The 12,277-nt window shown below is 44.5% G+C and overlaps 2 protein-coding genes and 1 long non-coding RNA gene across 5 annotated transcripts; 2 read left to right on the top strand and 1 right to left on the bottom strand.

Moving 5' to 3' along the window:
* Positions 1 to 501: 501 nt before the first annotated feature.
* Positions 502 to 1,828, bottom strand: LOC126983858 (uncharacterized). Its single transcript, XR_007736270.1, has 3 exons — positions 1,578 to 1,828; positions 1,209 to 1,331; positions 502 to 699 (listed from the first exon to the last, which is right to left on the bottom strand). It is a non-coding gene; the product is annotated as an uncharacterized LOC126983858 (long non-coding RNA).
* A 482-nt stretch (positions 1,829 to 2,310) lies between these two features.
* On the top strand, positions 2,311 to 5,889 carry LOC126984066 (probable G-protein coupled receptor 45). 3 transcript variants are annotated; one of them, XM_050837463.1, is made up of 7 exons: positions 2,311 to 2,548; positions 3,490 to 3,612; positions 3,765 to 3,912; positions 4,020 to 4,275; positions 4,408 to 4,507; positions 4,637 to 4,771; positions 5,040 to 5,889. In XM_050837463.1, the coding sequence occupies exons 3-7, from the start codon at positions 3,777 to 3,779 to the stop codon at positions 5,424 to 5,426; spliced, it is 1,014 nt and encodes a 337-aa protein (XP_050693420.1). In that variant the 5' UTR covers positions 2,311 to 2,548; positions 3,490 to 3,612; positions 3,765 to 3,776; the 3' UTR covers positions 5,427 to 5,889. The 3 variants fall into 3 exon arrangements, with proteins under 3 accessions (XP_050693420.1, XP_050693418.1, XP_050693419.1); XM_050837461.1 differs by lacking the exon at positions 3,490 to 3,612 and having other exon boundaries at positions 2,312 to 2,548; XM_050837462.1 differs by lacking the exon at positions 3,490 to 3,612 and having other exon boundaries at positions 2,312 to 2,548; positions 3,646 to 3,912.
* A 151-nt stretch (positions 5,890 to 6,040) lies between these two features.
* LOC126984065 (uncharacterized) lies at positions 6,041 to 10,806 on the top strand. Its single transcript, XM_050837460.1, has 5 exons — positions 6,041 to 7,337; positions 7,455 to 7,710; positions 7,853 to 7,952; positions 8,128 to 8,262; positions 9,625 to 10,806. The coding sequence occupies exons 1-5, from the start codon at positions 7,202 to 7,204 to the stop codon at positions 10,042 to 10,044; spliced, it is 1,047 nt and encodes a 348-aa protein (XP_050693417.1). The 5' UTR covers positions 6,041 to 7,201; the 3' UTR covers positions 10,045 to 10,806.
* Positions 10,807 to 12,277: the final 1,471 nt, after the last annotated feature.

Raw genomic sequence — 12,277 nt, 5'->3', positions numbered from 1 at the left:
TTCGTTTATTTCTTTATTTTGCGTTGTGTTGTACATTGGTTTTATTCTTTATTCTTTACTGGGTTTACGGGCTCCATTCCACCCAAAGGTGCTCCATAGGGTCTCCAGTATTATTCAATAGTAGTTGTAAAGCATAAATACAATATTACATAACAGTAAACAAGTATATAGATTTCTAACACACACACAGCCCAGCACAAAATATCACAACACATTCAGAGTAGTAAATGAATAATGTTATTCCCTCACAGCCCAATATTACATATATGCAAAAATATAAATATTAAGTACGAAAGAATATAAATACCTATGGCTAGTTACAAATACAAAACTATAATATTATATTGTATTGTAAGTTGTTTTTTCGCCCTCTCTTTATTTTGTGCTGTATTGTAAGTTGTTTTTCCTCCACCTCTTTATTTTGTGTTGTATTGAAGGTTTTTTTTCCTCCACCTCTTTATTTTGTGTTGTATTGTAAGTTGTATTTCCTCCCTCTCTTTATTTTGTGTTGTATTGTGAGTTGTATTTCCTCCACCTCTTTATTTTGTGTTGTATTGTGAGTTGTATTTCCTCCACCTCTTTATTTTGTGTTGTATTGTAAGTTGTATTTCCTCCCTCTCTTTATTTTGTGTTGTATTGTAAGTTGTATTTCCTCCCTCTCTTTATTTTGTGTTGTATTGTAAGTTGTATTTCCTCCCTCTCTTTATTTTGTGTTGTATTTCCTCCACCTCTTTATTTTGTGTTGTATTGTGAGTTGTTTTTCCTCCACCTCTTTATTTTGTGTTGTATTGTGAGTTGTATTTCCTCCCTCTCTTTATTTTGTGTTGTATTGTAAGTTGTATTTCCTCCCTCTCTTTATTTTGTGTTGTATTGTAAGTTGTATTTCCTCCCTCTCTTTATTTTGTGTTGTATTGTGAGTTGTATTTCCTCCACCTCTTTATTTTGTGTTGTATTGTAAGTTGTATTTCCTCCCTCTCTTTATTTTGTGTTGTATTATAAGTTGTATTTCCTCCCTCTCTTTATTTTGTGTTGTATTGTGAGTTGTATTTCCTCCACCTCTTTATTTTGTGTTGTATTGTAAGTTGTATTTCCTCCCTCTCTTTATTTTGTGTTGTATTGTAAGTTGTATTTCCTCCCCCTCTTTATTTTGTGTTGTATTTCCTCCACCTCTTTATTTTGTGTTGTATTGTGAGTTGTTTTTCCTCCACCTCTTTATTTTGTGTTGTATTGTAAGTTGTATTTCCTCCCTCTCTTTATTTTGTGTTGTATTGTAAGTTGTATTTCCTCCCTCTCTTTATTTTGTGTTGTATTGTAAGTTGTATTTCCTCCCTCTCTTTATTTTGTGTTGTATTGTGAGTTGTATTTCCTCCACCTCTTTATTTTGTGTTGTATTGTAAGTTGTTTTTCCTCCACCTCTTTATTTTGTGTTGTATTGTAAGTTGTTTTTCCTCCACCTCTTTATTTTGTGTTGTATTGTAAGTTGTTTTTCCTCCACCTCTTTATTTTGTGTTGTATTGTAAGTTGTTTTTCCTCCACCTCTTTATTTTGTGTTGTATTGTAAGTTGTTTTTCCTCCACCTCTTTATTTTGTGTTGTATTGTAAGTTGTATTTCCTCCCTCTCTTTATTTTGTGTTGTATTGTAAGTTGTTTTTCCTCCACCTCTTTATTTTGTGTTGTATTGTAAGCAAACCTGCATGGGCACAAAATAAAACCGTTAATCCAATGATAAGTGTTTCGTGCTGTTAACAATTGAAGGAGAAAAAGTTATCAGCTAACGAACTGCGAATTTAAGACTATCAGAGCCACTTCCCGTCATTACCAAGAATAGTTCAGCTGGGCCGACCCCCTTCCTGTCAATTTCTCTCTCTCTTCTTCTCTCATTCTTTCTGCTTTCTCTTATTCTTTCCTGCTTTCTTAGGCCTTTCTTTTATTTATTTTACTCCATCGTTTATTCTCTCTCTCTCTCTCTCTCTCTCTCTCTCTTAACTATCAATTCCTGCCTTCCCCAGATAGAGCATGTGGCCGCTCACTTCCACAATGACAAAGAAGGAGAACTGTAACTGTAAGACGCAGAAAATGGAGACAGCGTTAGTGTGCGTCCTGCGATGTCCATTGTTCACTTCTTGACTTCGTGGGCACCTCGGATCATGTGGCCGTCCTTATCATGATCAACTTCAAGAGGCCACGGGAGGAGAATTACACCCGAATTCTATGGGAATGGGAAGCCGCCAACTGAGAACACGGACTGGGAGGGCGTGCTATATGGCAACACTAATCAACAACAGGATAGATTTACAGTCCCGTGACTCCCGTCACGTGCCACACTCCCAGCACACAGCCAAGGCATCGGATCACCCGTGGTTTGGGCCTGAGCGCCGCGCTGCGTCTGACGCTAAGTATCGTGCTTGGCGTACCTACAAGAAGCACCAAACGGCACGAAATAAAAGAAAACATAAAGAGGCAGCCCAGCGAATAAGAATCACACAGGACTGGGCTTCGTAACAACACTGGTCAAAACTGCCTTAAGGAAAAGCTGAGGAGCGGCCAGGTAGGTTCAAAACAGCTAATGGTGGAGCCTTGTTGAACAGCAGCAGGGCGAGGCTAAGAAAAAAATAATTCCTTCTCTCCGCAGGGAGGATGGCAGTTTGGCTCATACTGCCCAAGAAAAGGCAAACCTACTCGCCAGGCACTTTACAGAAAAAAAAATGTGCATTCCTGACCCTAAAAAGTCACCTCCGTCCTTACCGCAAATAATTACAGAAAAGTGAATGAGAAGGAAGTTAAAAATACTTTATCAGGTATTGATGAAAAAAAAGGCAGTGGGCGGGGACAATATCAGTCCAAGACGAGGTGAAGGTGCTGGGGGTCACCTATGACCGGAAGCTGATCTTAAAAATCCACATCGAGCGGCTTGCAAGAGAGGCCTCGGAAAAGCTGGCTGTGTTAAGGAGAATGTCGTGGCTGGAGATCCTATACAAGGCACAGGTTCGGTCCTCACTGGAGTACTCGTGCCTTGCGTGGGGCGGCGCTGCCAAAAAACACTTAACCCTCCTGGATAAAGTACAGGCGTCAGTTTGTGAACAGCTATGTTAGTTTATGGAACGCCTTAGTGGTGACTCAGCCGAACCTTAGAGGAGTCACTCTCCAAAGTTTTAAAACAGCGGTGAATGGCTGGTTGTTTAGCCGCAGATAATACAAACGTGCAGAGTTAGGTTTTAAGATAGGTAACACTAACCATGTAACCTTTAGCCTACTAAATTTTACTTTCTATACCTATGTTATGTAGGGTGTAATTTTTTCTGTAAAATTTGTATATATCCTAGTATAAATAAATAAAGGGAGAGAGAGAGAGAGAGAGAGAGAGAGAGAGAGAGAGAGAGAGAGAGAGAGAGAGAGAGAGAGAGAGAGAGAGAGAGAATGCTCTAATTTCTCTGGGTGTGGCGTGGCCCTGGGGGGTTCTAGGGTATTTTTAACACTTGCATCCCACAGGTAATAACACGGCCTCAATGGGGCAATGTTTATCTTAAGGCATTTCCCAGAGAAACATCCTTTGTTATCGGCCTCTGGTTTCCTCTTGTCGCTACCTCAGACAGCGTTCGGGCAGCACGCACAGTATGTATAGTGTGACCCAAATGCTTGTTACAGGTGTGAGGTGATTTTCTCGTTAATCTGCCATCAGAGAGAGAAATATCAGTGCCGTGACAATTCTGAGATCGGGCATCATCAGTTACTCGTTCACTGCATTATATATTGTGCATTATCAGAGGCAAGACACAATGAATGCTACGGACAACCAGACCCGAGAGTGTAACCCGCTGGGCGTGTACGGCCCCGGGGAGCCGCCGGTGCCCGCGTCCCTGCTGTGGGCGGCGCTGGTCCACTGCTTCTGCCTCATCGTCATCGGCACTCTGGGTATGCGCTTCACTTTAACTTCGTAACCAAACGTCCTTTGAGTTAAGATAAAATGTGTATTACTTGGCAGAGTACTTGATAAAGGAGAATGATTTGTGGCGCCTCAGGTAACGCGCTGGCGCTGTGGTGTGTAGTGACGTGCAGGCAGACGCGGCGGGAGGTGAAGGTGCTGCTGTTCAGCGTGTTCCTGCCCGCCCTGCTGGTGTGTCTGGTGACCCGGCCAGTCATCGCGGAGGTCCGCATCGCCCTCCTCACGTGTGATTTACACAGAGTCTCGAAAAGAGTCCTCAAGGCCAACAGTGTCGTGTACGTCTTCCTGGCGCAAACAGAAGTGGCCTCCATTGCTGCCGTGGCCGTGACAAGGTAAATAAATCTCTATAATCAGAAATTATCTGAAAAAGGCTAATTCAAACTGACAGCTTCGAGGTGATATTTGAAAGTCAATAAATCATATTCATCCCCAATATATTGTTGTTTAACCACCCAACCATGCAGGGCAGTGTCTGTGTGGGCGCCGCATAAGCCAAAGCTGGGGCTGCGAGGCACCGTCGTCTTGCTGACGGTGATATGTGTGTACGCGGCCCTCACCGGCATGGTAAGGTGGCAGGTGTTTTGAAGCCACACATGCTTCTTTTACTCGATGCAACAGGTTTAGACTTCAAAATATACAGATCAAGGCTATCTGACACCCCACGGCCATAAGCTCTCCTGTCCCTCGGTGCAGGTCCTGCTGAGGATGGAGGCAACGGGCGCGCTAGACGAGGCGTGGGCGGACACGCTGATCACCACACTCTACTTCTTGGACGCCACAGTGCCGGCGCTCGTCACCACCGTCGCCTACGCCCTCATCGTGTTTGTCGTGAGTAGAGGGGCTATTGACGTGTCCATTGATGCGCATTTGAGTAGCCAGGTCATCAAAGGTCAAAGAAGCGTATAAACTACCGGTTACACACATTACATCCACATTGCACACCTATATGGCGTATTTTTTCTCCCAAGATTTCAGTTGGTTTTACATAAGCACCCTCAGCGGGCTTTTGTTTACCCTTTTGTCTATCTCTAATTGTAGAAAAAAAACGAAAAAAAACGCTTGCCAGAAACTAATCCACGCTCTTCCCCTGCCTCAGATTCAGCGGAACAAGCGTCGCCTGGCCGCCAGTCAGTGCCAGGCGCGGGAAGCCACCATGATGGACCATGCCACGCGGGCCATGCTGGCGGTCTTCATCAGCAACTTGATCTTCGGCATTCCGCACTCCATCCACCACCTCATGGGCAAACAGCCGCACTACATGAAGGTCATATTTCACGTCCTCTTCTCGACGCACTTCATGGTGGATCCGCTGGCATTCGTGTGGTTCAACAGTGGCTACCGGAGGCGTGTCGGTGCTAAAATCATGAGAGTGACACAAGCCATTTCGCCCTTACCCTCGTCTGTTCACCCCGAGTCTGCCTCCAACCATGACCACCACCACCAACACTCCTCTAAGCACAAGCAGGAAGAAGTCAAGATCTGATCCTTGCACCGAGAGGCCGCCGTTAATGAAGAGGCTTGTGGACACACTCGACATGAAATTTTGCCAAAGTGACTCACGCGACCATTTTTTTCCCCGTCCTGCACCTCCTCCTTCTCCTCGTCCTCCTCCTCCTCCTCCTCCTTTTCTTCCCCCCTCGATTTTTGGTCAGAGTTCGTGTTTCTCATAATTAGTCGTCCTTTTAAGGCAAAAGAACGAAATAACTTGCCACTGTCAGAAGAAGCAGGGACCCGAGTGCTGTTGCAAAGGCTTAATTAAGAATACTGCAGACATTCCATGAAGAAAACCAATCAGTATTATTCTCCACACAAATGAACCGTTTATATCGCTAACCCAGTGCATAGAAACATATGCTTCGCCCACAATTGCTGTGTGTTAGCTCAACTGTACCTTCATGTAATTATAGTTTGAATCGTTGAAAATGTACGTTTGGGAATTCTGTGTATTCGACTGGTCTTATTCTTCCCTGCGTGCATTTCATCTTCATGTGGGGAGTTCTGGAGTAAAGACCCCTGCGGCACACGTCCTACAACAGGCGAAGTAGTAAACTATTGTAGGTATAGATCTTGGGGAGCTTCGCCGCGGTGGAAGAAACGCGTCCCGCTGCCTCCAGTCCACCAGCAGGGTTCTTGGATCACCATTAAATTGAACTCTCTCTCTCCGCCTTCATTCCTTCATGTTTTAGGATTATTGCGTCTGGTCGTGTGTGTGGTTATTTCGTGTTTCTTTTTTTTTCTCTTTTTTTTTAGCCCTTCGTTCGTCTCCCTTACCGTAAAATATATCAACTGCTACATACTGTTTCCAAAGATATAATGACTTCATAAGCTAAGTGGTCCACATCGTTGCAGGAAGTGATGCAGCCAACTGATGGTGTTGTATTATTATTCAAGGTAAAACTATTAATCTCTCTCTCTTAACTGGTAAATTTGAACGAGGTGAAGCGTTTTTAGTATATTTAACTATGTAATCACTAAGGGTCGTATCATGAGACATTTCGCCGCCCAAGAACACATATTTGCCAAGGCTTTCGCAGGAGTTTAGGGCATTTCCAGGAGTAGTTTTATGATCCTGGTGGTAGTCTGACCCTTCCTCTGCACCGTGAACCTAAAGAAACACTCATTAGAAACCCGACTGACCCACTCTCTGACCTCTAGAAATAGCTGATGTGAGAAGCGAAAGTGTCTTATAATACCGACCTAAGTATTTAATCTGGGAGCGGAGAAAGTCAAATGGAAGGTCGTACAACCCCAGGTGACTGCGGCTTTCTGGGCGTCTGTACCAAACAAGTACTAATAGTTCGAACCCAGCTGTGGTGAAACAAGAGATCACAACGATGTTAAGTCATTGAATGATTATGTTACCTAAACTCAATGCACATACGAGCCACACTACACACTCGTGACGGAAGTGAAACAACCAAGGATAAAACACACCTTACCCAGAACACCGGCATTATCACGAAGGTATTTCCAAATCAACATCCTTTGTTGTTGTTGTACCCTGACTTCCCCTTCGCTCCCTCCACCACACAGTGTCCACATAGCCCTCACGGCAAAGTGTGTGCCCAGAACATACATATCAAGAAACAAATTTCTCTACGAGGTGAAATATAAGTGCGATGTAACAAGTTTCTCTCGGGTCACTGAGGCAGATGTAAACTTCAGAGGCCGAATGATTATAATGGCCCTTGTGTGCATCATGAGAATGTTCTGAGTGCGGCGTAAACTAGACAAGAGACTTCTGATGAAAGAGGCGGGATGGATCCTACACAAGACGATTCCGAAGAATACAACCCCCTGGACCTTTATGACCTCCATGAGGTGAAGACGCCCCGCGCCCTGCTGTGGGCGGCCCTCGTCCACTGCTACAGCGTCGCAATCCTCGGCACAATCGGTAAGCGTTTCACTCCCAGACTGAACGAGGCTATGCAACAGTTCTCTCCGCAATGTTATAAAATACCTTCGTGGCTATGGTCAGTATGCAGGTGGAATAAGACAACAATCGCCACAGGAAACGCGTTGGCGCTGTGGTGCGTGGAGACGTGCACCAAGACGCGGCGGCCGGTGAAGGTGCTGCTGTTCGGCGTGTTCGTGCCCTCGCTGGTGATCTGCCTGGTGACGCGGCCAGTGGACGGGGAGGAGTTGCTGTCCAACATCAAGCATCAGCCACACCGAGTCTCCAAGTTAGTCAGCAATATCAACACCGTCGTGTACAGCATCTTGGCGCAGACGGAGCTTGCCTCCATGACTGCTGTGGCCACGGTCAGGTAATGGAGACAAACTTTAAGCAAATAACATTAGTTCACGAAGCAAACTGTCACATCACCAAAGATTTATGGCTTCCATACGACCTGCTCACATTTTTTTTATTTACTATACTGAACACTGTTACCAAACAATCCCCCGCAGGGCCCTGTCAGTGTGGGCGCCGCAGAGGCCCAGGCTGGGGCTGCGAGGCGCGGCGGTGCTGGTGTTTGCGTTGTTCATGTATTCAACCTTCACGGGACTGGTAAGTTTCCTTCACGGCCGAGTGAATCATGTGCGAAGACAGTGTTGAGGACAGTGTTGTCAGATCACCTAGCTGTTATGTATATATTTTCCCATCGGCTAAGAAGAACAGTAAGCAAGGTCTAACAAGAGCTACAGATCTTTACAGTTTTTGAATCCCAATATGTGCCTCGCAGGGCCTGGTGGGGCTGATGCTGCTGGGCGAGCTGAACAAGCCGTGGGCCGTCACCCTCGTCAGTGCGCTCTACTTCATCAACACAACAATGCCGGCGCTCATCACCGGCGGCGCCTACATACTCATCATTTATGCCGTTAGTATCAGCATGATGCAGTTGTCATTACCAGACATACTAAAGCCGAAAGAGTCATGGGACAAAAAACACTAACTCAGGTTTCTTTAGGATGCGAGTCTCGAAAGACTTGTTTGGGTCGCCACTTTTTTTTTTTTTTTTTTTTTTACAGCAAAGGAGACAGCTCATGGGCAATAAAAAGACGACAAAAAAGCCAGCAAGGTGCTGCTCCAATAAACGTAAACAGAATAAGAGGCCAAAAGAGAGGTCAATTTCGGGAGAAGAGGTGTCTTGCACGCCTCTCAAAGGCAGGAGGAAATATAGACAAAGGAAGGCTGTTCCAGAGTTTACCAGCGGAAGGGATAAAAGAATGAAGATGCTGGTTAACTATTGCATAAGGGGTTTGGACAGTATAGGGATGAACAAGAGCAGAAAGTCGAGTGCAGCGGGGCCGCCAGAGGGGAGGAAGCAAGCAATTAGCAAGTTCAGAAGAGCAATCAGCATGAAAATATCGGTAGAAGATAGAGATGCAACATTGTGGTGGGATTTAAGAGGTAGGAGACTGTCAGTATGAGAAGAAGATTTGATGAGACGAAGAGCCTCTACTTTGTCCAAGAGAGCTGAGTTCGTGGAGCCCCCCCCCCCCCCACCCCCCCCACACACACACGACTCCATACGAGGGCGGGCAAGGCCCTTGTATATGGACAACATCTGTGTGGAGGAAAAGAACTGGCGGATACGATACAGAACGCCCTACCTCGAGGAAGATGATTTTGTAAGAGAGATGTAAAGTTTTCAGATAAGGCTTTGAATTAAGGATAGACCGAGAAAGTTTAGTGCAGAAGAAGGTGACAGCTGTGTGTTGTCGAAGAATAGGGGATAGGTGTTTGGAAGATTGTATCGAGGTGATAGGTGGAGAAACTGAGTTTTTGAGGCATTGGAGAACACCAGTTTCCTCCCACCCCAATCAGAAAATGATACCAAGGTCTGAGGTTGAGCGTTCTGCAGCCTCCAGCCTAGAGTCTTATAATTCCTGTTGGGAGGGTCTTCTGTTGAAAAAAGTTGAATAATGCAGAGTAGAGTCATCAACGTACAAGTGGATAGGACAGTTTATTGAGGAAAGAAGATCATTGATGAATAACAAGAGGAGAGTGGGAAATAAAACAGAGCTCTTTGGGACACCACTGTTGAAAGGTTAAGGGGAAAATATATAGCTATTGATCCCATATATTCGATGTGCGACACACAATTCTTAGTACTCTCAAGAGGCTTCCAATGGGTAGTGGGGGTGATAAAATAAGTTATGAGAGTTTGAAGAGCATTGTTCTAAATATCTTAGTCTGAACATTTTGGGACGAGGTTTAAAGATTTTTTTTGCTTCAGATCCATCGAAACAAACGCCGCCTGGCCGCCAGGCAGCACCATCCACAAGGGGCCACAAGCATGGACCAGGCGACGAAGGCCATACTGGCGGTGTTCATCAGTAACCTCATCTTCGGCCTCCCTCACTCCATCTACCACCTCATGGTGAGGCAGCCGTACTACATGCACGTCATATTCCACGTCATCTTTTCAACGCACTTTGTGGTGGACCCGCTGGCGTTCGTGTGGCTCAACACCGGCTACCGGAGACACTTCTTCTCCAGCGTGAAGAACGTCACAAAAAACATCTCGCACCCAACCTCGTCGTTCCACAAGGCCGGCTCTGCCTCCCGCAGTGACCACCACCACCTCCAGCTGTCTACACACAAGCAGGAGAGCCTCGGAACCTCACATCACGCCGCCGAAACCATCGAGACTTGACATGAACCGCAAGTTCGCCGGGCAATAGATGCCGAAAAAGTAGTGTCTTCTCGTGGCCTTCGAGTGATTTGTGCACTTCGTTGTCGTTATAAACTTGCAAATATATATTGCATTTAGTAAAGCTCTTCCTGTATTCGTGTGTACAGCAACATTGATTTATCAGAGAGGTGGCTGAAAAATGGTATACATGTATGTAACTGTACTTTTTTTTTTAAATACCCTCGAGCTAAGAAGCGAAGACCATCAATAGCTCTACTAGTGTTACAAGTGGGCGCTGCCTCCCTCACCGAGAACCTGACGTGAGCTGAGATTGAACTCGCACACCAAGCACCACACCCGCTGAGACACCCGCTGAGACACCCGCTGAGACTTACGTAGTTTCAGAACACCACTGCCTGCGACTTATGAGGACGGAGAAGTTGAGTCTCTTCTTAATAGTTTATATGAAAATAAGGGTTACTGTAAAAGTTTATGGAAATATGAACATTCAGTGACGAATGTTTAATTTCATTTAGTTAATTCAGCACTGAGAATGAAGACTAATATGAACGGAAAAAAAGTTAAATTCGGATCATTATTTTTTATTTATTTTTACGATAATCACTCAACAGTCGCCATCAGAAATCCACGTGGCTATGGAGTGTTTGCTGAACTGAGCTACACTGCTTTGTTTTACTGCATCGCGTATTGCTTTTCCTTGTACTGTACTATATACCATTTTGTCTTCTGTTGTGTTGCATCACCAAATAAAAATCAAGCACGGACTGACTTTGATTGCTTAGTGATGCGAAATAACGACGAGTCTCTGAGTGGGTGGCAGGAGACAGGAGGCCTCCATGCAGGGTAAAATAAAGGTATGCTTTATTTTACCCTGCCTCCATGGACACTGACAAGACTGAAGCGATGATTGTCTTCTGGCACACACACGAAGAGGAGAAGGAAGGGGACCAAGAAAGAACACACACACACACACACACACACACACACACACACACACACGAGGAGAAGGAACGGGACCAAGAAAGAACACACACACACACACACAGGAGGAGGAGAAGGAAGGGGACCAAGAAAGAACACACACACACACACACACACACACACACACATACACACCTTCCGTATACATGTAAGCAAGGTGGAGCGGCCAGGACACACCTTGACTTGGGTATTACCGAACAACGCCACACACGACAGCTCAGAATATTTCCACGCCGCCGCTCGCCGTGTGTTGACCGTTGACCGGCGGTGGCACAGTGTTCAGTCTCCTTCCCGCCACCCTGAATAGTTCTACTCATCCAAAGTCACATTACAGGTGTATAGAGGATTAAAGTATTTGTTATCAAGGTTTATGGTAGTTATGATAAGCTTACTCTAGATTATTTTGTTAACTAAAGATGAACGATAGCTGTCGGTTGATTAAACAAGCAAGTCACTGGAGATAAGACGAATGATATAAACGAGTCCATTTTCTGGGCCGCTGCGTCCTAGAGTGACACCCAGGGGACAAGCTTCCCAGTGTGTCCCGGGAGTACCGTCGCCTTCACGCACGCTTGTTCCAGGGCAGAAAGCTTCAAACAAACTCAACCTACTTCGTGTATGATGTACAGTTTCCATATAAAAATTAAGTGAAATGTGTACGTTATCAAGTTTCGTTAGCTCACTGATTTTTTCTTCTTTTTTTTAGGTGTATTTTTCTTTCATTCAGAAAGAAGAAAGATACAAGCCGTGCCTCCAGTTTTGTTCTCCCTGGGATGCAGTTACAATTTTAAGAAAAAAATAACAAGTTAAGTGTGAGCGATAAAGCTCGTGCGTCTGGTGGATTCGTTGTTTGATTTGATTATTTCATGTAAAAAAGAAAAGGAACGCATTTGCGATAATATATTTTTTCTTTATTTAGAAAAATGCAGCAAATGAAGTGTGTGCGCAGTATTTCGCGCTCCTGGTGAACTCTTCGTTTTATTCATTTACACTTTCCAAGTACTTCCTGTACTCATGAATATGCAACGCTGAGGGGCGGCGCTTCCTCTTATTACACTTCATTCGCAACACAAAAAATAATTATTTGCCTTTATTCACCTCTTAATAAATACTTACTATTCATTATATATAGATATATATATATATATATATATATATATATATATATATATATATATATATATATATATATATATATATATATATATATACACACACACACACACACACACACATTTTTTTCTTTTCGTGA

This window comes from Eriocheir sinensis, chromosome 55 (genome assembly GCF_024679095.1).
Source record: "Eriocheir sinensis breed Jianghai 21 chromosome 55, ASM2467909v1, whole genome shotgun sequence".
In the NCBI taxonomy this organism is placed as follows: Eukaryota; Metazoa; Arthropoda; class Malacostraca; order Decapoda; family Varunidae; genus Eriocheir; species Eriocheir sinensis.
The sequence above is the reverse complement of the archived record's forward strand: the minus strand, read 5'-3'. Positions and strand labels throughout refer to the sequence as shown.

What these genes read in the sequence shown, in the direction of transcription:
- LOC126984065 (XM_050837460.1), top strand. Translation starts at nt 7,202, where the DNA reads ATGGATCCTACACAAGACGATTCCGAAGAATACAACCCCCTGGACCTT. An exon ending in ATTCAACCTTCACGGGACTG is followed by an intron (nt 7,953 to 8,127) that starts GTAAGTTTCCTT and finishes TGTGCCTCGCAG; the next exon opens with GGCCTGGTGGGGCTGATGCT. An exon ending in ACATACTCATCATTTATGCC is followed by an intron (nt 8,263 to 9,624) that starts GTTAGTATCAGC and finishes TTTTTGCTTCAG; the next exon opens with ATCCATCGAAACAAACGCCG.
- LOC126984066 (XM_050837463.1), top strand. Translation starts at nt 3,777, where the DNA reads ATGAATGCTACGGACAACCAGACCCGAGAGTGTAACCCGCTGGGCGTG. An exon ending in GCTGCCGTGGCCGTGACAAG is followed by an intron (nt 4,276 to 4,407) that starts GTAAATAAATCT and finishes CCAACCATGCAG; the next exon opens with GGCAGTGTCTGTGTGGGCGC. An exon ending in ACGCCCTCATCGTGTTTGTC is followed by an intron (nt 4,772 to 5,039) that starts GTGAGTAGAGGG and finishes CCCCTGCCTCAG; the next exon opens with ATTCAGCGGAACAAGCGTCG.